Source organism: Poecile atricapillus, chromosome W (assembly GCF_030490865.1).
Source record: "Poecile atricapillus isolate bPoeAtr1 chromosome W, bPoeAtr1.hap1, whole genome shotgun sequence".
Lineage (NCBI taxonomy): Eukaryota > Metazoa > Chordata > Aves > Passeriformes > Paridae > Poecile > Poecile atricapillus.
Window position 1 is genome coordinate 20591243 of NC_081288.1, and position 23240 is coordinate 20614482.

General features: G+C 45.0%; 1 protein-coding gene across 7 annotated transcripts in view; it reads left to right on the plus strand.

The window, feature by feature from the left end:
- The first annotated feature begins 11967 nt into the window (after positions 1–11967).
- LOC131592011 (DENN domain-containing protein 5B-like) overlaps positions 11968–23240 on the plus strand; it is a 103297-nt gene continuing 92024 nt past the window's right edge. For all 7 annotated transcript variants that reach the window (XM_058863207.1, XM_058863210.1, XM_058863209.1 and 4 more), the window contains exon 1: positions 11968–12289. In XM_058863207.1, the coding sequence (XP_058719190.1) occupies positions 12007–12289 (283 nt within the window). In that variant the 5' untranslated portion in view covers positions 11968–12006. The remainder of the gene's footprint in view (positions 12290–23240) is intronic.

A 23240-nucleotide genomic window follows, 5' to 3' on the forward strand; every position in this document is an offset into this window, starting at 1 on the left:
CCTGGCAGTGACTGGGACTCCTTGGTGTGGGACAAGGAACCAAACCCACCTGCATGCCCTCCAATTTCCTAGTTTCTGAGCTTCACAGAGAAATTCCCCCGAATGGATTCACCTCCCTCTGAGACCTCTGCGAAACCCCAACAGCTCCCACCTAGTCTCTGCTCCATCTCCAGTCCCGTAGGCTGGCATTTAGGGAATACGAGCAGCTTCTAACAGGAGTGACGAATGTGGGGTTCTCTACCTTCCCGGTGGGACAAAGTGTACCAAATTTCTCTCGCTGCCTTTTTAAAAGGCTCTTGTGCATTGCCCGAGGTGATGATTCTGCATCCCTTGGGGTGCCGGGGGTTTAAACCCGGCGATTCCTGAGCCCGAGCCTGGGTCTGCCCGAATCTCTGGGGTTACGAGGCCATCTAGTGATCTGTGAGCTCGTTACAATTAAAATGTACTCTCCAGTGTCGGAAAGCTGCTTGTAAACCAGGATCTCTTCTTTAAATACGCGTGATCCGCAGTCTCCCGAGAGAAGGTGACCCCTGCATGCCGGGCTGCAGGGTGACCAGGACCCAGACAGAAGCTGGTGTCCTCCTGACACACGAAGGAGCCTGCAATCCACAGACATGTTAAACTACAGGAATATTTTCATGCCTTTTACTCTTCTAAAGCAGGACCCCCATTCAGTCTTTTTAGAAATGATCCCTTGAATTGTATCAACAATTTGTGGTTTAAGCTCAAGGAAGGGCATAATTTCTTGTAGCTCCTAGGGGAACAGTGAAGTTTCAAAGGTCTTTCAGCAGTTTTGCTGGTCCTCTCCAAGAAGAGAGATATTGAAAACATTCATAGCACCCAAAATTGTGAATAAAACATGCAATATTTTGTGAAATAAAAATTGTGAATAAAACATGGGGGTTTGTGCCCTCTAGGTACTCACCACCATGCTAGGAATAAAGAACTCAGTAATATTATCAACATCAGCTCAGGATGCCATGTAAGATATGGTATCAGGATGCTGACAGGTGATGATACAGCTCTACCTTGCACATGTTATTTTATGCCTGACATGATTCTTGGGGAAGCTTTTGCACTTAGATCACCTGCCTCTTTGATTGATATTTTAACAAGTATCTTCTCAGATCTAGCTTTTCTGAACTTCTGATATATGATTTTTTTCTTAGTAGCTATGTGAACCTCAGTCACTGCTGTCTAATACAGACCAACACCACACTTAAAAAGGCAGTTAAAAAGGATAGAATCTTAAAATCACAGAGTGACTTGTGTTGGAAGGGACCTTAAAGATAATCTAGTTCCAGCCTCTCAAAGAAGTTGTCTGGCTGCTCCCAGCTGAGAGAGTTCTTAGGTGAAAAAGGAGGGGTAAAGTCTTTGTTTCCCAGTAACAGTGTCAGGAATGTTAGAATCAGAATTTTTTTCTCATTTAACTACAAATAATTAGTTGTGATTGTACAGATTCTTAGTAGGAGGTAAGAAAGCCCCAGTACCAGTGATAGCTGCCATACCTCTTGTGAGAGTCTAGGTGAACCCTTTAACCTTTCAGGACAAGATTTGTGCTGATGATTTCAGCAAAGTATCAAAGCCTGTCATCCGTGAGAAAAAGAGTTTAATTTCCAAAGGCTTTTTGCTTTAGATGTGGACATCTGAAGAATTTCTGCTACAATTTCTGGTATCTTCAAATTACCAGAAGTGTGCTGGAATTTGATCTGAGGACAAGGACGTCTTTGATCACCACAAAACTTCGATTTGGTGTATCATGGAGGAGTGCAACACTTGCAAAATGCAGTTGTAGAGTAGCACACAAGGGACTGCCGGGTGTCCAAGGGAATTAGGGGATTACTGGTTGATGCTACCACTGCCCAAGTGTCTGGGGAAATCTTGTTCGAGGCAATTAATAACAAAGAAATGAAGCTGCCCAAGGACAAAGAGGAGGACAAGACAGAGAGGAGCTACCTTCACATTAGCAAGCCCACAACTCATGAATTTTCAGAGATACAAAGGTTAAACTCAAAGGAAGGCAGGCCAGTGGTTCAGCAGCCAGGTGATCTTCCCAGGTGTCTCTTTCTCTTCCAGGTAGAGGTGGCAAGGTCAGCTGCCCCAGTTTGCTGTGGTGAAAAGACCTCAGTGAATTTCCTCAGTGGAAATTCACCAAGGGGAAAATGGATGGGTTTAGGATGCTGTTGATTTGTGAAAAGCATCCCAGCAATCAGTATGAACAGTCGGGATTTTTGCACATCAGGATCAATTTGTGGTTGCCCAGAGGCTGTGGAAGCAAGTCATTATCAGAATGGTAGCTGGTGCAAGTAGCTAAGGTAAAATTGAAGCTGAGAGCTCTGGCTAGGTAAGGGAGAGGCAATTCAGTTACTTGGTCATGCCTTCAGCTACAGTCCAATTTTAGAGTAACAGTACATCTTTTGCAGTTGAAGAATAGGCATCTTAACATAACAACAATCACATATTATCTGTGATGTGTCTTGAAAGCACTACATGTCCTTTTCATAAGATTCCCTTTCCCCACTGCCTTGCCAGCTGCATTAGGTTAGGAGCAGGAAGGAGCAGCAGCTAGCAGAGATGAAGGCATCAAGTGTCTTCTAGCAGTGGAGGCAAGAAGGGGAATTTGTAAGGTGCAGCTATTTTTCAGAATGGGGTGATGAAGTGAGGAGAAACTGTATTAATCTGGCCCTTGTGCTGCTATAGATTCAGGTTTTCTGGCACAGAAAATCTCTCATCTGTGAAAGCCTTGTTGCTAAGAGTGAGAAGTTGAAAACTATTACCCTTGATCTCATTCTTGATTTTGTCTTTTGTCCATGTCTGTGATTGAAATATTCTTAACCTTAGCTGGCTGGATTTATTCATGTGCAGTCAGACACGAGAGTACGTTTTTAGCATGAATGAAGATTGGAAAGATGTATAGAGTCAGGTGGCTTGTGCTTCTCTTTGGTGTATTTTTGGATACTTGTTTTTTCTTCTGAACTAGAGTGTTCATATTTTCAAGTCCTGTTTTTGAACCGTTGAAGTCTCCTTGAGCTAGTGGGACTTTGGCTCCCATATATCTCATGAAGTAATGACCCTTGGGCTCCTGAGTTTCAGGTCCCAGCAATATTTTGTGATAATCAGCTGAGTATTGTTGTTGTGCCTGGAATCAGAACATTTATTTGTTTGGGGATTTTGTAATTGTTTTAGTCATTTTTATGTGTGTGTGTGTTCCTACAAAGCCCTGAAAGATGATGGAAGCTGAGTGAATATGGGCAGCCAGGGAAAAAGGCTGTGTAGGCACCATGGAGTGTCTCTGTTCTGGTCTCCAGATAACAGGTAGCTAAGTTTTCCTGAATGACACAAAGACATTCTTCATGACCTCATCCCTCCTGACTTCCTGGGACGGTAAAACCCAAACCATCTGTCTTCCCCATGGCTTTGTCCTACATTCTCTCCATATGTGATATATCAAGGGTGATATGCAAATCTCATTATTTTAGTGTATATATTAGTCCTTAGTTTTTCCCAGACAGCTGAAAACAGTATAAAAGACTAGAGCTCAGACAACCCTTAGTCTGGAGAATGAAATCATGACCACCAGCTGGGGCCCTAATGCAAGTGATGCTTCCCAGTCTTGGCTCTTTGTGTTGCCAAGCAGGCTGGATTAATTTCTGTGTTTAAACCTCTAGTTTGTCTTTGACAAATTCCTCTTCTGACTGATTTCTTCTCTTTTCTCCAGGTAGATTAATTGCTCCATCTTGTTCCAGAAACAAATCCTGAAACCATAGTACCTTTGGTCATCTGATTTTAAGGATCATGCTGACAGCAGCTGGTGCCAAGGGGCAAGGAAAGCAAATCAAGTTTTCAAGGAGCTGCATCAGCTCGCAGCAGCTGGTTTCCTTTTGCAATTCAAATTTTCTAGTTTTCTACTGGTGCTCAGATCCTGGCACCAGCAGAACTTTTCCTTTCACCTTCCACATGGTAGTCTGCCAGAAATTTGGACCCAGGGACAGAGGAAACAATGGAGATCTGAGACAGACAAGATAGACAGGTGGTGTTTACTCTCTTGAGCATCTAGAGGAAGGTCTCTGCCAAGGACCTGACACAATATGCCTCCTCTTTTGGCTGATGTTTGCTATTGTGTCTTGGGAGGGTGTCAGGGTCCTCAAACTACTTAGCTGTGAGTCAGGGTCAGGACCTACTATTCATTATTTTGCATTAATAGCCAGAGGACATGGAAATCATGTGATACCACTGCAAGGAAAGGAATGGACACAAAACTCCCATGCAACACCCTCCTCACATGATGAACAGGGTGAAACTGAAGTTGGGTGAAGAAGGGCAGAATAGCTACTGATTATGCATGTGGAGGCATAGAAAGGTCATAATGGGTTGAAAAAACTTGGTCTTTGAAACTCCTCTCAATTTTCACTGGTATCCTACAACATGCTAGGTCCACTGGCTTTCCCATCCATACTTCAGCAGCATATCCTCTAAAATGGGGTGTTTGGCATACCTTTCCTTTAGGATGCAGGCAACTCTGTCACTCCTGTATCAATGGATTTCAAACACACTTGTCAATAGATTAATATAGTTGGGATAGAGGATTTCAAAGGTCTTTTCTAATCTAAGTGATTCTGTAGGGCTGGTTTGCAAAACAGCAAAACAGCTCAAGCTGACATTAGCCCATATGTAATGGCTTTGTGTATTTCAAGCTTCTGCAAGTTCATTGTGTTGGCAGTACACTGCAGCTTCTTCCCCGCAGCAGAGGGCACTGGCTGCAGTGACACTCAAATGGTTTGTTGGGAGCCAGCTTGCTTCCAGCTGGACCTGTTACCTGCAAGGCTGGGCAGGTTGCACAGGGACCTGCTTGGACACCTCCTTGTCACAGCTCCCAGGGCTCCAAAGAGCAAAGGGAGCCTGAGAGCCCCCAGCCTTGTGCTGTGTGATCTCACATTTGGGGTTTATCAGCTGAGGTGTGAAGCTTCAATGCAAGCAGCTGCATCAAGTGGAAGCAGCAGTGTCACCGTGACCCCAAAAGCTCTGTCACTGTGACCCTCTTCAGCTGTGGCACCATGAACTGGTGCTGAGGGAGCCCAGGCAGGAGCACCTGCAGGTGAACTAATCCTCAATATGAATAAATGGCCCAGCTCTGGTTTATCTGGGAAAATACTTTCAACTGGGTTTTCCCAGTAACAGCTGAATTTTAGCCTGGAGGGAGGTACTGAGCTAGCTCATTGCCACATTAGACAGTGTCAAATGTGCCCACCCCCAAAGGATGTGCTTGATGGGAAGTGCTGGAACTGCTCAGCATGGATCCAGGCTTAAATAAGTTGTGACTACTGCTCTGCAAGGAAATCACTAAGAAATATGATCTTCAAGGAGAAGCAAACTGCTTTGATCTGTGTCCTTCTGGTTGAGCTCCTCTGCGTGAGCTCAGAGCTGATTTCCAGTAAAGCACGAGCACAGTCAGCCAGCACAGAAAAGCTGCAGTGAAGCTGCTGTCAGTAGTAACTCTCCTAAGCAGCAACTCTCATAAGCATCTCCTGCAAGGAGATGTGCTGTTCTTGGGCATGAGGGATAAGTGGTAGAGAGGTATGGCCAAACCTGTGGATTAGATTTTTGCTAAAAGCACTAGTGGGGAAATTGAAATGGACCCTTGATTAGTATGAACTGCTTCTTGATTCAGAACATAACCCAGAGGACAGAGCAAAGGCAATCCTTGCTAAATGACATAACAATTCACAATGCATATTCATTGCAGGAAATACTTTTCATCCGTCCTTGATTGCGTGTTGTATATTGGCTATGGATTCGATGGCTTTGGATTTCTTTAGCATGCCCTTGGGCTTTCAAGTGTGCTAGGATGCATTGTAATGTAGATGCAGGGTGTCTGGCACTTCTTACTGAATGAGGCTTCAAAGGGAAGTAGGAATCAGACTCTAATTACATTTGTAATAAAGCCAAAGGCATTTTGACAAAGAGATTACCTGCCGTTCATGGACAGATTATGTCCAGAGCTCTTGAAACTGGTGGGGTGGTTCACGCTTCCCCTGGTATTGGCAGGCAGGGGATTACCTGATTTTTGGTAACTGAGATGAGGACAGGCAATATTTGTGACTAGGTTTTGAACACAATGGCATTACTCAGATAGATGTGACAGCTTGAATGCATTTTCTCTGGAAGCTTTTCCCAGAGATCATCTATCTGGAAGCACAGACCACTGACACAGCTGTGCCTGAACCCCTGCCACTGCTGACAATATTGCTGTGGGCATGTGGTCCAAGCAGCTTGCCAGGATCCCCTCATGCCTTTCTCCTTGCCACAATATGTGCCTTTGAAGCTCTAGTGCTTTAAAAAGAAGCCCACAGCCTTTTCCTCATGCTTTACGTGGACAGCTGTATTCTGTTGCAAGACTCTTCTGCCTTCTCAGGCCTTGCCCAAACAGACAGTTTGTAAGGGACTGGGGTCCTGGAGCATGGAAACCAAAGGAGTTTGAAGGCAGGGAAACAAACACCTTGATCAGAGAGCAGAAATCAGTTCGAAATGAAAAACAGGTTTGCTGTCCTCACTGAATGCCTGCCTCATCTCATCTCTGGCATGATCTGCTCATCATGTCAGCAGATGATGGTGTTGGGATGCGTGGGCTGGAGGGACTCGGCGTCGGGGCTGCTGCCCGTGTAGAGGTGCATCTGCCTCCTGGTGCAACGCCATCGGGCTGGCCTGGGGAACAATAGAGCTTTATGCCCGGCAGATGTTCAGGCAGTGTTTGCTTTCTTTTCCTGGGGGCAGTTGAAACAGGGAGTGCACTGACCTGATTTGCAAAAGGGTGTCTGGTGCTTCTGCAAGTCGCGTTACAAGCAATTTGGCCAAGGTCACGAAGCAAGTGAGCGATGCTGTCAGAGATAGATGGAAATCTCTGTGGGGATGCTTTAGCTTGATGGTCCCAGCACAACACCTCCATTAGCGCATGACATGCTAGATTTATTCAAGCAGTACTTTGCTCATTAGTTTTTATCTCAGTAGCAAGTGGGAACAGTCTGTGTGTCTTCTACGTCCAAAGAGCAGAAAGTGTACCTTACTCTGAGCAAAATACGGTCTTTGACCCACGGATCTTGGCACCAAACCAAACAAAATCTAATGGTGACATATGATCTTTCTCCTGACTTCACGGAGTGAGGGACTGGAGGAAATCCTCACCAAATGGGTTGATTGGCAGGAGGTGCATCTCACAAGCTCGGTATAGAATCACAGGCAGAAGCGGAGCAAAATGGCAGGAATCACCATTGACTTTTGCCATACTGCGCCACTGAACATGGGGAGAGGAAAGAGTGGGGTGGTGAAGGACACAAACTTCCAGAAAGCAGGCGTGGCAACCGCAGGACTCACCTAGGAGTGGTTTCTGAGGCGGTGTGTGAAGTCTAAAGTCTGTGTGCCCTGGGGGGTTGCTGTCACTTCCCCCTCCAGGACTAAACCCTTGAGGAGGCTGATTCACGCTGGGGGAGGTTTGAAAGGCCAGAGAAAAGGGCAGCCCTGAAGCAGAGCTGCCTCCTCAGCAGAGGGATGAGCTGCATGCTGAGAAGCCTGGCTTGCAGCATGATGATGATGCAAATGAAAACGGACAACAGCTCCATCCCTGCCTATATTTTGGGATCTATTTGCTGATGGTGAACTGGATGCACTCAGGAGAGGCAGACAAGGCTACAGATTTGTTTGTGATGGAAGCAGTGGGAACACAGAGCCAGTCCCAGGAAGGAGGGGGGAAGAAGATGCAATATTGCATAATTTCAGTTGCCTCATGAAACCTCTCCCTCAAGGATCCTTTCAGAGAGCAGATAAGAGTGGAATGCATCTATATCTGTTTGCAATGCAAGGACATGTGTATGATGAATGTACATAAAATTAATAAAATGCAATGGGCTATGATAGGGAATTAGAGATTTAAAACCTTCCGAGTTTAAAGCACCAGAGCTTCAGAGGTCCTGTGGCAGAGATTCTGGAAAGTAATCATCCTTTACTTTAAGACTGCTGCATGAATAATAATTATACAATGTGTCAGAAGAAAGCCATGTGCTTTTATTCAAGTTTAATCTTTACAGATATGAGGCAGGTATAGAAGGCGAGCCACTTGCTTTAATGGTATTATAATTTGATTAGATATTAGAATATGTGCCTGCAGTATCTGCTTTTTAAGCAAGGATGGATCGAGCTGGAGGAAGTGTTCTTTGCTTTAAGCCTTATGGTAAGTGAGCTGGTTTATTTGGGTTTAGACCCTAAGGCAGCCAACACCTTTCTCATGCTCTAAGCAGTCTTCTTGTATATGCTCAGAGAATGAAAATTACATTCTTTACGAACCTCTCTATTAAATATTCCACTGTTGTTGTTTTTCCAACTTCTGCTATAGACTCTTCCACACTTTCTGCCAGAATGACTTGTATTTTGGTCTTACAGTCCACCCTTAATCCATCCGTATCCCATTTCTTTCAGGTGACTATTCACATCCAGCTCCTCGTGAAGGAGCTGACAACACTGCTCAACTGAAAGTCAGCCAAGGGTTGAAATGTCCTGAGCATTACAAACGTTCGTATTGCATCTTAGTGGTTTTCCTTCCTTCCACCCTACAAGATCTCATGACCCACAGATACTAGAGCAGAACAGGAGAGGCTTTCAAGGGAAAATCAATGTGGCTTGGCAGCTTGTGAAAGACCTTAGAGAGGGAACTGTAGAGCTGTGTGGAGGAGCAAGCAATCCATCATAGCACCATGATTTCCAGTTCATGAAAGAACGATGAAGAAAATAGAAAGTGAAGCAACAGTGTTACAGCAAGGAGAAGGGACATAACCTTTAAATAGCAGGTTTTTCCACCTCTCTGAAGCATTGAGCATTGGCTTCTTGCAGAAGTAGGACAAAGAGCTTGATGGTCTGATCTTTTATGGCAGATCCTAAGGGCAGGGAGAGCTGACACGCTTGTTAGCATTTGACCCAGTTTAAACTAACAGGTTCTGAGGAACAAGGACTCACTGAGAGGTTATGGAGAGGGAAACCTGAACCAAATTGACATTGAGAGAAATATTCATGGCAACTGGAGATACAAGTACCTAAGGAAGAAGAACAAATCTGCCAAGCCAAAAACCTTCTCTTGCTTTGTTGCACCAGTGGCAATCCAGCTGGTGAAGGAACAAAGCTGCTGCCACAGGAGAGCAGATCAAAGTGAAAGGTCACAGGCAGATCTGGTCTATGACAGTAAGTTTTTGTGCCTGTCCCAGTCTGAAATTCTCAGTCTTATCTTATCCCTACTCCTTGGAGGAACATGTACGAAATTCTGACACTGCTTTGTGCTCTGCTGTGCCAGGGACAAATCTTATCTCCCTGGGGTTATTAATAATATGATTTGAATAGAGGACACCCATTGTATTCAAATCCCTTGTGGAACCTTAACCTTTCTTGTTGGTGAAAGGAAAAAATACTCATAATCCCACCCAGTTATCTCTGATCATCCTAGATGTGTCTCATTGCACAATCCTATCAGACACTGCTGCTTCCCAGGCCATACAAATGTTTTTTCATGGCATTTGGCTGATTAATTAGTACGTGCATTACTTTGTGATGCTTTTAGGCCTCATCTTTGTTTTTCTCTCACTCTTGCAAGAAGCTCCACAGCACCTTTGTGGACCTGCTGTGACTTCTGTAAAATTTAAGCACTCAATGTTGCAAGTAGAGCAGAAGTATTTAAAGCAGGGCAGCCTTTTTAAGGAGGCACTGGTGATCAGTGAAGAGTGGGTTTGGATGGTGAAAAGACAACCAAAATGCCTAGATTCTGCTAAAATGTCATAAAAGTTACAGATTCCTTGGGATGAGAGCCAGGATGGAGGAGGAAAAAAGCCCATGAGAGTGAAGAAGGGTTATCCAAAGGCAGTGTGCTGTATGTAAAGCTAGATCAGCTAGGATCCCTAGGAGGGAAAGACCAGAACAACTTAGATGGAGGGGTTTAGGTGAGAAAATCCAGGCCCAGGGACGTAACATGGCTTTCCAGAGCCCAGGCAAGCTGGGTATTGCTTGGCAAAAGATCTGAGTGACCTCATTAGGATGACTTTTGTGCCCAGAAGATCAGTTGTCTTAGGAGAAGAAACCAGTGCCCCCACAAAAAAATTGTCCGTGGGAGCTGGAAGCTCAATCTAGAAGTTGGAGCTCAATCTCACAGCTAACCCAGGAAGAATGAGTTTATTAATTTTACACCTCCAATCCCATATGTTGTGCTTTTCCCTCTCGTTTAATGCTATATGCACTACTGGTTTTATTGAGACGGAGGTGTCTGTGCACTGAATTTTATTCAAGCAAAAAATGCTGCCTTGTATAGAAGACAGCTAAACCAAAGCAATCTAGAACCAGCTAGCAGGTTTTTACTGTTTTTTACTTAAATTAAAAAGGTCAGAACCATTGTGTTAATTTTTGGGTTATTTTTAGAAGCAGTCTTAATGCATAGATCCTTTAGAGAGGCTGATGAAGCCTCTGTCTTGGACTTCCTAGAGACATCCATGCCACTGAGCCTCAAAAACCAGATATACCTACAATATGAGCACTTGGTTTTGAATGAGAGTCAGAGATTGACTTGTCAAGCTCTTACCATCTGACCTGAGGCTGAATAAGCAAATACATATGAGTTAATAAACAAACCAAACTAAATAAAACAACCTAGCTCTGGTGCAAAGTCGAGAAAATGACTGGTCTCACGGAAAATTTCTCTGCAGCTCCAGCAAGGTTCAGGTTGTTACTGAGTGCTGCAGCTACAAGAATTAAGGATTGTGAGAGAGGATCCATCCTCTTTTTATTTATTTCTTTTTAATTATTATTATTATTTTTATTGGAGATTGGGGTTATTGGGAAGGGAAAATATTAGTTTAGCTCTTGTCTGCAGGACAGGAAGCTAAGGAATAAAACGGCATAAAATTTGTTAATTTTATGGGATGAAGAGAGAGGAGGGAGATGCTGACCTAGGTGGCTTCCAGGTCAGAGAGTTACTCCATGTACCTCCATAAAATGAGACACACTGGATGAAATATCAGTTTCCTTGTAGGCAGTTTCTTATCAAAGGCACTTGTTGAACAAGGACAAATGTAAACAATAAAAAGCAAAGATGTGATTCATACTGGTAAGAGGTAAAATAAAGGGGTCGTAGGAGTCCACAGTAAGAAAAAGATGAGACTGCAATTATTACAGACGGCATGGACCAGGACTAATAAACAGATGAAACACAAAAGGATAAAAGTGAAAATACTGAATTCTGCCAACAACCTCCTTATGAGATGTCAGAATTATCGAGATATGGGGGGAATCTCATCACTTTGGAGGAAAAAAAGTTAGAGCTTCGAAAGAATTATCTCTGCCCCTTTAAAAGTAGGTGCAGCTCCCGGACGGAGCTGCCGGTGTTTTGATCGGGTGATCCTAACGAGAGTAATTCTAGCATCGGGGGTAAAACGACGCTGATTTCTTTCTGCACCCGGCAGAATGGCTAATAAATCTTAAATGAACTAGGAACGAAGCAACATTTTAGATTTTTGCTTTGAAAGGGAGCGCGGGGAGCCAAAAAATAGCTCTCCCGTAACGCGGTACGGGTGCCATCCATCACGGAGCGGGGATGGAGACCGCACAAAAGCCATCCGCCGTGGGTGGTGGCTGCTGCTTCCACATTGGGCTGGGGAGGAGGATAAGCCGTTTCCCGCGGCAGGATTCCCGCAGGAAGCGCTCAGCGCAGCCCGGGCGCCGGGCGGGGCCCGGCCCGTTCCGGCAGCGGGCCTCCGGGAGCTCCCTCCCGGCCCGGGGGAAAGAGACATTCCCCGTAGGAAGTGGCACCGTCTCCTGCTTTATTTAAATAAAGCCAACCTCTCCCGCTCACACGCGAGGGAAGCTTTAAGCTGTAATCGCGTGTCGCAAGGACCGCGGACACAAAGGGTGCCGCAGCCGCCCGCGGCTGTCCCGACGCGCCGGGAGCGCAGGGCCGCGGGGCGGGGGCGGCCGTGCAGGGTTTAAATGCCCCGCGGGGGCGGCGCGGCGCTGCCGTCCCCGCCCCGCTCAGCTGACAGCGGGGCCGCCCGCCGGAGCCGCCGCTCGGTGCCCGCCTGCGCGGCCCCGCCGGGGCTGGGGGCGGCGCGCCGTGAGCCGCCCGCGGGCGCGCCCGAGCCGCACCGAGCCGCCGCCGGCATGAGCGGGAGCGGCAACCCCGGGCCCGGCGCGGCGCCCTGCCGCTTCGCCCACTACTTCGTGCTGTGCGGCATCGACGCGGAGAGCGGGCTGGAGCCCGACGAGCTGGCAGGTGAGCGGCGCCGCCGGGAGGCCTCGCCCGCACCGCTGCGGCTCGCCGGGCGTTTGGGATGCGATGCCTCAAAATGTCTGCTCCCCCCGAGGAGGGGTCGCGCCGGCGGGAGCCGCAGGGAGGGAGCGACCGAGGAGGATAAGGCATCCTCCGGAAGGGCTGGCGGAGCATCCCCCCCGAGGGCAGCTCCGGCCGGGCGGCGGGGAGCGTTTGGCCGCCGGGATGCGCCGTCCCCCGCGGGCCGGGCTCCGCTGGCCCGGGTCCCTGATGGTGGCGGGGGGAATGATGGAAGGCAGCGGCCCGGCCGCGGCCAGAGGGGTACCACCGGCGGGAGAAGGGAACCCGGGGTTACGGAATTGGAGGGAACCGAACGACCAAGCTTTCTGTCGGGGCAGATGCATTTTCTTCAGTATCTGCACTGGAGAGGAGGGGGAGGGATCTGGGGAGAACTGAATAAATTAATGGAATCGCATCCTTATTACATTTATTCACATCTTATGTCTATTCAGAAATAGTCTCCCTGCATCCTTCTTTCCCCCTCCACTCCGATAATGTTACAGAAAAAAAGGAACAAAACTATTGGTAGGCTCTAACACATTTTTTAAAATGTTTATTTTTGGTGGGCTCATGACTGGATACGAGCTGATTACATTGGCATAAGGCAGCAGTTCTTCCTCAATGTCACTTTTGTTTATGCAAAAGGAACTATTTAAGCCAGGTTTTTACATACAAAATTTGATCAACTTCAGGCTTAATAACAGGGCTTAATTGCATGGAAGCCAAGCGTTTCCTCATGGAGTTACGAGTTTGGAAGTGTTTAAGTGCCAATGTTTGCCCACTCCCGTGCGTTCACACTGCAGGCAAAGGAGCTGTGGGTGGCCGAAGTTGAAGGCAGCCGTAGCTGTCACAGTGAGCACTTCTGCCTGGCAATGGCATCCTGAGGATGGGATCCTAATGAGGTCTCTGCAGCTATTGCATCAGGAAGTACCTTGCCTTCTGGTTGTGTAAGAGACATGATGATCTGTATCACTGATCAATGTACGCTGGTTGAAGTTCATGTTTTTGTCACCTGTGAAAGGGGTGGGTGCTCGTATGTTTCCAAGGAACCTTATCTTAAAGGTTCTTTACCCTTGGCAGTGAGCACGCTCTGGAGGTAGCCCTGGGGTCTCCAAGTTGAAGCATTAGCTAAATGTACTTTCATCTCTTTGTTTTTTCACATGTGACCACATTTGTGTGTTTTCAGTTTTGCTGCTTTTAGTAGAAAACTCCTGACTCGTGAGCCACTTCCCAGCTGATGGTGTACAGGGTTTGATTTGCATGGTATGACCTATTGGGGTTTCAGCTATCTAAACTTTGAGTCATCTACCTGAAAAGAAACTATTTTTAAAGCTGTGTTGGCTGGTAGGCTGTGCCTTCCCTGATGTACCCAGACTTTCCAAGTTGGCTTTTGCTGATTTTTGCACCATTTCCCAGGGGGGTACACAGGTATGTTCTTGGGGAGCACTGCTCAAGGACAGCCTGAGTGTGGTGGGTTTGTGGAAATGTAGTGCCTCCACTAAAGGGCTCCTCTTCTGTGGTCATTCAGTAGGTCTGGCTGAACTGCAGATTTCAAAGCTAAAGCAATTTCCCTCTGCATTTTTTAGTGAAAGAAAGTAATTTTGGCTCATCTAGGATATTCCCTTTTAAAAATACAGTGCAGCTGTGAATAATTTCCAAGAGAAATTAACAAAAGTAGCAATTTTTGAAGCAATGTCTTTGTAACTGGTTTAAACTAGGCAAGGTCCAGCAACGTGGTTTGGACATACAAACATTTTTGGTAATGCTGGTTTGGGAGGCATTCTTAATAACTTAATAGGGCTAGGATGTGGAAGAAGTGGAGTAACAGAAATATGATGGGACTTAATATTGCCACTGAGCAATGTTATATTTTTAGGGACTCGTGACAGGAGCTTTCTGCTATCAGCTGGGAGCTCAGCAGTGGGAAATGCTAGGGAGGAACAGGGAGTGCTGTAATCCACAAATATAATGCAGCCATGTAAAAATTAACTCTGGTTTGAGATGTAGCTGAGAAAACATTTCTGTTAAAGCTTGGGGAGTACTAATGCTGCTCTAGGCAGGCAGTAGTGAGAGCCCATGTGGAAATCTGTGTTACAGGTTTCAAAAACCAAGCTACTATGATTGAATTCACTGCTGTAATGGGTGGGGAGAAAGATACTTGAGGGAACAAACAGAAAGTCTGTTCTATCACAGGAAACCCACAAATGGTTAATTCTAAAAATGTTCTTAAAATTATTTGTAGAAGTAAATGACCCTGTTCTTTTAGTATTATGTAGCTGTGATAGCTACATCTTGCTGTCCTTGTGCTTAAAGAGCTTGTTGAAGCAAGTCACAAGGCATCAGTGAAAAGTTGCTGTGACTTAAGCTGCTGCACAGATCATCCCCAGTTTAGCAAAAAAAAAAAAAAAAAAGTAATCAAGAACCCGCTTATCCCCAAACCAGGGAATCCCTTGGCAGCCACTGTTCACAAAGCTCACCCCAGGTCTGACTGATGGAGCTGCCTTGGGGCTGAGCACAGGAGCTGGAGAAGGGACAAGAGGAGCTCTGCTGCTGCTCTGGAGGCCCCAGGGCCTTTCCTGTGAAGAGAGAAGCAGGAGTTAGAAAATCCTTGATGATTTGAGATGGACTCGGTGGTGATCTGCTGGGATCCAGGCAGCTCACCTTGGTACATGGTGTGCAAAGGAGCTGCCTGTGAGTCAGCTCTGGCGTCATCTGGAGCTCCCTGACCTGTGCTCTGCCATTGCTGGGACAGCCTGGGACTCTCCCCTGTGTGGAGGCTTTTCTTGCCTCAAGCCCAAAATTTCTTTCCACAAAAACTCTCTTCAACTAAAAACAAAGGACCAAAAATCCTCATCTACAGCTTCAGGCGTGAAATGTTTCAGTGTTACCTGTGAAAGCAGGGTGAAGAACTGCTTTTCTAATTCTTGTAGTGCTGATAGGTCTGTTCAGAAAATGAAATAAAATGAACATTTGTGGTTGTATAACATTCTGACATGCTTTTAGGGAAGTGTGTCCTGTTTTATAGTTCTTGTTCCACTGAATGGATGCTCAGGGCTTAAAATAAGCTTGATAGATGAGAATTTTCCACCAAGGAAATGGTTCATTTTGCTTAGATTATTCATTTGTCTTTTGCATGTACGATGTTTTCTGGTACAGATTTTTTTTTGGTAGTGAGTTGCTCCACAGCTGGCTCTTCAGATGGCTGATTTGGGGTTTTTAAGTGAGCTAATTTCGAACATCTAAAAGCTGTTTACCTATTGCTCAACTTGGTAGTGTATCCAGGCACACAACAAAGTTATGTGTAGATTATGATGTTGTCAAAACACTTGTGGCCCTTATCACAAAGCTCTCACTCAAGGATGGAGGGAAAAAACCCTTTTTTTTTCCCAGGCTCTTTCCAGGGACTTGAGGGAGGAAAGGAAACTATCTAAGGATTTCTTGGCATTTAGCAGTTGGAGAGGTCATAAAACAAAAGTAGGGTATTTGATGTGAAATATCTTGAAAAGCATGAAAATTTCAGTATTGGTTTCAGTGCCCTATTGAATTCCACTAAAATAGGGTGAAGGGAGCTTTTCTGTCATGTTTAGGGCTGATGGAAAATAAATTTCAGTTCACTTTCCTCTTCATGCCTGCTCCTTTCGGGTAAAGCCATTTTGAGACTATGAGCCTTGGAATTGCATGTGCTCAAATGAATTTGTTATAGAAAAAATTTAACATTGCATTTAACAAAAAGACCTAATTGTTCATTGTATTGTTTCTATCATGTGTTTTGTCATACTGTATGAACTTTATGTTCATATATAGTGAACCACATGTGCAGGGTACAAGGTTTTCTGGCTGTAGCAGCTTTTATCATTTGCTTGGGGAACGTGCTAAATTTTGTAGTATCTTGTCCAAGTGTCACAAACTACAGTTTAGAAAAATCCAGAATACAAATGACTCAATTAAAAAGAAAATGAAATATACTTTACTGGGTAAGTAATTTTGTGCTGTGGAGGAAAGCAGGGAGAGAGTTAAGGATGGGTGTTTTGTTCTAAAGTGGAAGGACTGGTTTCCACTGAAGGTGCAGTTTGGAGGAAGAGAAGGTGCAGTAAGCTGGCGTGGGAACTGGGACTTGAAGGACCATGTTGGATGGTGCCTTCTGTGTCTTATTGATGGAGTTACGGTAGCCTGCTTGCTGTGTGAAAAGATTGATAAGATTTTTCTAGGGTTTTTTTCCACATATGAACTGTAAATGTTACCTTACACTGTGTAGTTTGGGCCACTGTGTAAATATTCATTGTGCTACTGTCCCATTCAGTATATAGTTGAAAACTGTAGAGAGCTATATTACTCTACTTTTAAGATCAAATTCTTTATTTTAATGGCCAGCAAAGCAGAGACTGGATACTGGTCACGCTCACTGAAAATGCTGAGTGTCTTGGGGAAAACGTACATTTCTTCTCATGCTGTTTCCCTACAAATATCCATATATTGGTAATTAATTTCCCTTCAATGAGATGTTGAAATCCAAACAGGGCATGCTGCAGTCTGGCTAACTCTGCTTCGTATCTTGTAGGCTCTTATTTTTAGAAAGCTAAAAGACTTTTTCGTCCTTGTGTGTGCTTGGCACCTGCATGCTCACGCCTTGCAGAGCCTCCCCACCGCCTGCGCCGTTCTCCTTCGCGCTTCCTCCGTGCCAAGTCTGTGCGCAAAGCACGCTGCCAGAAAACTTGGTGGCATTACTACCGCGATACAACTTCTTGTGTGCATGGCTTCTCTGAAAATAGGCAATTGGATTTTTTCCTAGTTTGCTGGAAATAGACTAAGTTTCCCTTTACCGAGGAATATCTGATGAGCTGTGATTCCTGTTCACGGCTTACGCAATTGACGCAAATGAAAAGCAGGCTAGAGAAGTTTCGCTTTTCATTTTTACGTACAGTCCAGATTTGCGCAAAGCATTTTTGGAGGGATTGTCCAGATTAAGTAACCTGGATGTGGATGAGAATGGTGCAAGTAGAGGCAGAGATGGCTTATGCTGTTCTAGTTAACAAAACTTAACTTGCTCCTCAGAAGCAGTTGCTTAGGATTTCTCATCTTTGCAGGGCTTGTGGGAGGGACTGAATTCAAGCATTTCTCCAGCCCCCTTAAGAAGTGATGCTCAAATGCAGCACTAAATCTTCTGACATTATAGCTGGAAAAAACCAAGTCTCATGGATTAGGGATTGGATGGACTAGCCAGCTTATTGAAGTAACTGTCATTTTTTGTGAACTGCCATATTAAGAGAGAAATACAGTGTATTCATTTAGGAAAGCTGTTTGATAAAAATCTAAGCTGGGTTAATATTTTGTTCATAAGAAACCAAATCTTATTTTGCATAGATAAAATGTTGCTTTTCTAGTTAAAGAAGTATGGAGATAATCCCTGCTTTTGGGAAACCAAAATTGGATGCTGAAACAGAAATAATACTTCTACTCTCTTCTACATCTTTAAAGGTGTTGGCATGGATAGTTGCTGCAATTGTTCATTCTTCGCTTATTTTTTGCTATTGGAGGAAACCAGAATTCCATTGTAATACCACAAAGATTTTAAATTTATTAAAAAAATTTCTGAATTATGCATTAAAGACTTAGTTCCTATAGGAGGAGTTCTGCAGCCAAAGGGAGGAGTGATTTTTATAAAGAACTGTCATTATTATTGGCAAGCATGATCTCCAGTTGCAATAACCTTTAATAAGGAGTAACCCTCTTGCTTGCTTGGATAACAGACCATTTGTGGAATTGCTGATGGCTGTGACATATTGCTGTGTTTTAGCAATAGCACTTTCATTATCTGTATATATGCCAGAGAAATGCTGGATTTAAATGCTCACCCAGCCCTGGTGTGATCATTGTTACACATTTGCCTTCATCTGAATTTTTTATACTGTATTCCTTTGAAAATAAGGTACTGATTGGATTGGAAAGACATTATTATTCCTATCAATAGCACTGACTCACTAATGCTAAACCAAAGAGAATTTCTTGTACTCTGCTTGCCAGATAAGCCGCTGTTTTGATTTCCACTTAGGAAGACTAAAGCCTCTCGCACGCTCGGAGGCTGCTTGGCTGCCAGTGGCTGCTGCAGTAGCAGAGCAGAGGAAGGTGTGACAGTGTACGTGAGGAGGTTTTTCCAACGACGATCCCAGGAACTGCGCCCTTAATATTGCAGGAGGGAGCCTTTTTCCTTCACACGCTCTAAATGCAGTGGTAATCAAAGCAGTGCCAGGCAGAGTGGCTGAGCTGCTGTCCTTTATAAGAACGACCTAAATCCAGCCCTAATCTTGTTCCTGCGCATCAGCCTGAAGTCACTGCTGGCCCCATCCTGGTGGCTTAGTGGTGCAGTGGCTGTGCAGGGACACGGGGGTCCCAGGCCCGCAGCCTGGGCACAGAGCTGTGAAAGACAAGCGTGGCACATCCCAGGGAGCACGGCAGTGCCGGGTCAGGCTCTGCACAGCCGGGTCTCGGTGGGGAGGGTATGGGCATGGAGGGTGTGAGCCGGAGGTCAAGGTCCCCACTGCCAGGGGAGAGGCTCCCGTGTTGGTGTCCACCTCCACCCTGGTCCTCAGGGTGCTGGAGGATGGTGGCATCTGGGGGAAGGCGATGCCCGGAGGAGCAGTAGCCATAAATATGTCAGAATCGCTCAGGGCAGTGCGTGACTGTAGTATTGATTTCTCTGCTCAGCTGTTTTCCTGTGTCCTCGCCAGAGCCATTTCCCAGTGCTGCAGGAGCTGTGCCAGTGCCCTGACACCCTTCCCACAGCTCGCCTGTGCCAATGCAGAGCTCCACATAGGAATAACTCCAAAATGAGCTGCTTCAGGAGAGGCTGAGCTGCACGTAAGCCAGCAGAGCAAGGGTGTCAGGGCCCTCTTGCCTGCCTTTTTTCACCCTCTTGTCATGGACTAATCAAGTTGTCCTTAATGCCAGCTCGTCCCTAAAACGTGCTGGCAAGTGTACAGCCTGCAAAGCTCCTGCGTGGGCTGGATACGTGGCTGGCACACTGCTCCTACTGCAGTTCTGGTCTGTTGCAGTGAGGGCTGGAGTCAAGGAGAAATGTGAATGAAGGGGAAGAAAACAAACAGTGCGTGCACTTTGATGCAGTTAATGCTGTGGTCTTTGGCTGGTGCTGTGGGAAGAACATTACAAGTAGCTTGTTCAGCCACCTCTGGTGTGCATGGAGAGGAATTCTGTGGAATATGTGAATCTCTATATAGTTCATGAGTGTAAATAGCCTATGATTTTTTTTTCTTTTTTTTTTTTTTTCCATTATGCACCTCTTAACCAGCAAATAGGAAAAATAGGTGCAGTAGGAAAAATTGCATTGATGAAAAACAAATCTGGTCAGAAAACAGTAAGCCTTCGCTGTGGTGTTTTGATCACATTAGCCATATTGATAATCCCAAAAGTAATTAGGGAAGAAATGGTGATGGGTCATCATAGTAAAAGAAACATACTGGGGAGATGACTCATGTGTGACAGACTGCTAAGGTGTCAGATACAGGCACGGCTGGAAGAAACTTCTGTTATGCTACCAGTATGAAAATATAAACAACTCCATTTGTGCTTCTTGCTTGGAGTCAAAGATAGTTTTTAATCAGCTGTCTGATCATTGTATCTCAACTGAAGGTTCTCTCATTAGGGTGTCCTAGGCTTGGTGGAGGTGCCTGAATGGCTGAAAACATGAAGCCATTCTCCTTTGAGGTCTGAGGTTTTACTTCTACCTCCATACCTACCCAAGCCATGAAAAATAACATCAAAACATCCAAGCAGATGCTTAAAGAGTGAAATGAGGGGAGTATTCCCATGCTAATATATAGTCTGTGGTTTGAAGGACTTTGCCAAATCTCAGTGACCTGCTTCAAGTGATAGTATAAAATTTAACTCCTAGTAGAATACAGTATTTGAGTGAGGGGTCTGTTTTTGGTGGATCTGTAAAGCAAACTGGTTCTCTCACTGGAGAACAACCTTCACAATTTCATACAAATGTGTCAGCTGTTCTTGGTTTGTATTCAGAGGCAATGTTTAAATATGTCAGTCTTGTAGAGTGAGCACCCCCCCTTACCTTGGAGCATAAATTTGACTTTGGTTTATGGTCATTTTAATCATCAAATTGCAATAATAATTCTGGGATCTAGTAGCACCTAAAAAAACCCAAAAACTAGCAAGCTTAATATCAAGCTTGGTATGGAGTCAAATCATGCTTTGAATCTGTGTGAGTGGAAAGTTGCACAGCATGAAAGCCAGAAGTATCCTCCATCCACCCCCCTTCTTCATATTCTCTTGTCATGTTAAAGACTAACATGTGGAAGGGTAAGGGGGCTTAATCTGAAACACCATTCTGTGTAAACAATGACAGGATTAAACAAAAAAAAAAAGCCAAGCTCAACTGTCATGGGTGTGTAGTGGCTGCTACTTTTCACGGATGACTGAAATTATTTGTATAAATTTGCATTTCCCCCTCAGCATCTCTATAAACCTCTGCTCATTTCCATGCAGAGCTATTTTCACGTACAAGTGGATTGGCGTGCGGTGGCACGCGGTGTGATGCCATGTCACCTGTGGGAGCAGGAACTAGAGTGACAAGGGAAAATCAAGTATCACCACGTTTGCTCCTTACACCAGGCTGCCCAGGTGTCAGAGGTGCTTTGGGTCCCTTGTGACTGAAACACAAGAGGGCTGAGCTCTTAGTAATGAGATGATGAAACCCAGAACTCACTTCTCTGGTAATTCCTCAATGAAATATTGATCAGATGGGCCAACCAGTCTGCTTTGGACTGACCAGCGTTTGGAATGCAGCTGGAGACTTCTGGGAGAGGATGCTGCTGTCATGGTCCAAATAGGTATTGCCTACACTGCCTTCAGGTGTCTGACAGGTTCTGCAATCCCTGTTCTCAGTGACCTGGAGCTTGCCTGGAGGGTCCAGACCACTTGTTTAAGAGCCCACCTCTCCTGCTTTTTCTCCAGATTGCTGCTGAGATGGACTCAGTCAGATGGTGTAAATACTTTCTGCTGGGCCCCCTGGTCTCCCCTGAGATGCTCAGGAAAGGGAATTGAGATTTGTTGTTTTAAATTCAAATTATGAAGTATTTGAGTAAAGAATGCAATATGCAATTGAATAAATATTTGGCTTTTCATTGTTGAGGGAGGGGAAGATTTGCTGATGAGTTAGTTATTCACACAATACTATTTTTCCGTCAGCATTCCCACTTGGTATTCTTGTTTGTTTTATGCTGTGCAATACTCCGACATAAATTTAAAATGAAGAACAATTTTATGCTTAAAACACCAGCTCTGTTAACACAGACTTTCTGTCAGCTGTGATACTGGCTGGTGTGGAAGAGATAAAGGGTTGCTACACTGTTTCTAGAATGGGACTTTTTTGTAATGTAGATTTTGTGCTTTCTCACTTTGTTTATTCTTCCAGTATAACTATATGAAAATACACAGCACCAAGTATATGAGGAAAAATTCACGCTTTTTGTTTAAAAAAAACCTCAAACCAAAGAATCCAAACAAAACCAACAGAAGTGCTGAAAACACCCAACCCCCTAAAATTTTGTGAGGCTATGAAGATTAAATGTTGGTCATGACTCACATTGCTTGAGAACTGCCAGGTGCTTTATAAAATGACTGATGGTAGATATGTGCAAAGCTGTGAAGGGTGTATTTTGCTGTACATGATGCCTTTGTTAGCACTGCAGGAATATCAAGGCCAGGAAAAATGGTATTACAGCATCTTTAAGGTACCCCTTTTGGGGCTGTCAGCCTCTGTCTCTACTATTGCCATGAATCTATTAAGGGAGAACATTTGTCTCTGGAAGATAGTTGCTATTAAGCATGGATGGATTAGGTGTTTAGCCTTTTCCAAGATGATGCTGTTCAAGATAGGTTTTTCTTACTGTTGCATTTGAAAATATTTTGGCTCTTTCTGGCTTTAGTGAGTGTGATAGCAGATGTTGTTTGACTCTCTTAATTCAAGCAGGGATGTGTCGTCTAGTGTTTGTGTCTCAAATTGGGGAATGACTAAGAATTAAAGAATCCTGGTGTAGGGAATGCTATTAAGTAATAATTTTTTTCCTGTATAAATATGAACATCTGCATAGGGTGAGGCAGCTGTAGCCGTGGTCTGCTGTTGCACTTAGCAAAAGGGGAATAGTGATGGGAGATGTTAACTTTCACAATAGCAGTTCTGGGTAATAACTTAGTGTCATTTCTATGCCCATGTCTTTGTTTTCTCTCTGCTTGGAGCTGCCCATGGGGTGGTGAGTTGAGCGGGGAAAGAAAGAGCCCTGTTGAAATTTGTTCGGCCTAACACACTGTTTAAAAAAAAAAAGCAACAACAACAAAAAAAATTAAAAAAAAAAAATCCCTCCAGCCTCATGTGGGCCGAACTTCCCATGAAAACTCTGCCTTAATGAGCTCAGGCCCCTCAGCCCTGCTTTGTCCCTGTCAGCAGGTGAGAAAGAGCCGAGGTCCCTGGCGCGGGTGCCCTGGCTGTGACCCAGGCGCTCGGGGCCCCGATTAGTTCAGCTCTTGTGCTTTCGGCGGGAAGAAGAATGACAAAACATCTTGTCTGGGGGCCTGGGTGTATTCATGCTCCTCGCCTTCAGGTCCGTGCTAGCGCTGGAAGAGCCATTTGTCCGGGAACCAGGGAGAAAAGGCACAGATTTAGGTCTGTCCCAGAGCTGAGAGTGAATTGCTCAGAGCAGCAGTTGCAGTGGTGTGTCCAAGATGCAGATCATATATGATGGTGATAATGATCTGAAAGCTATTTGCAATTCAAAATCGGTATTGGGTTTCAGTTATTGGTTAATATTTTGTCAGCACTTTGCGACGATGACTTCTGACCCAGTATTGCTTGTGATGCTGAATAACT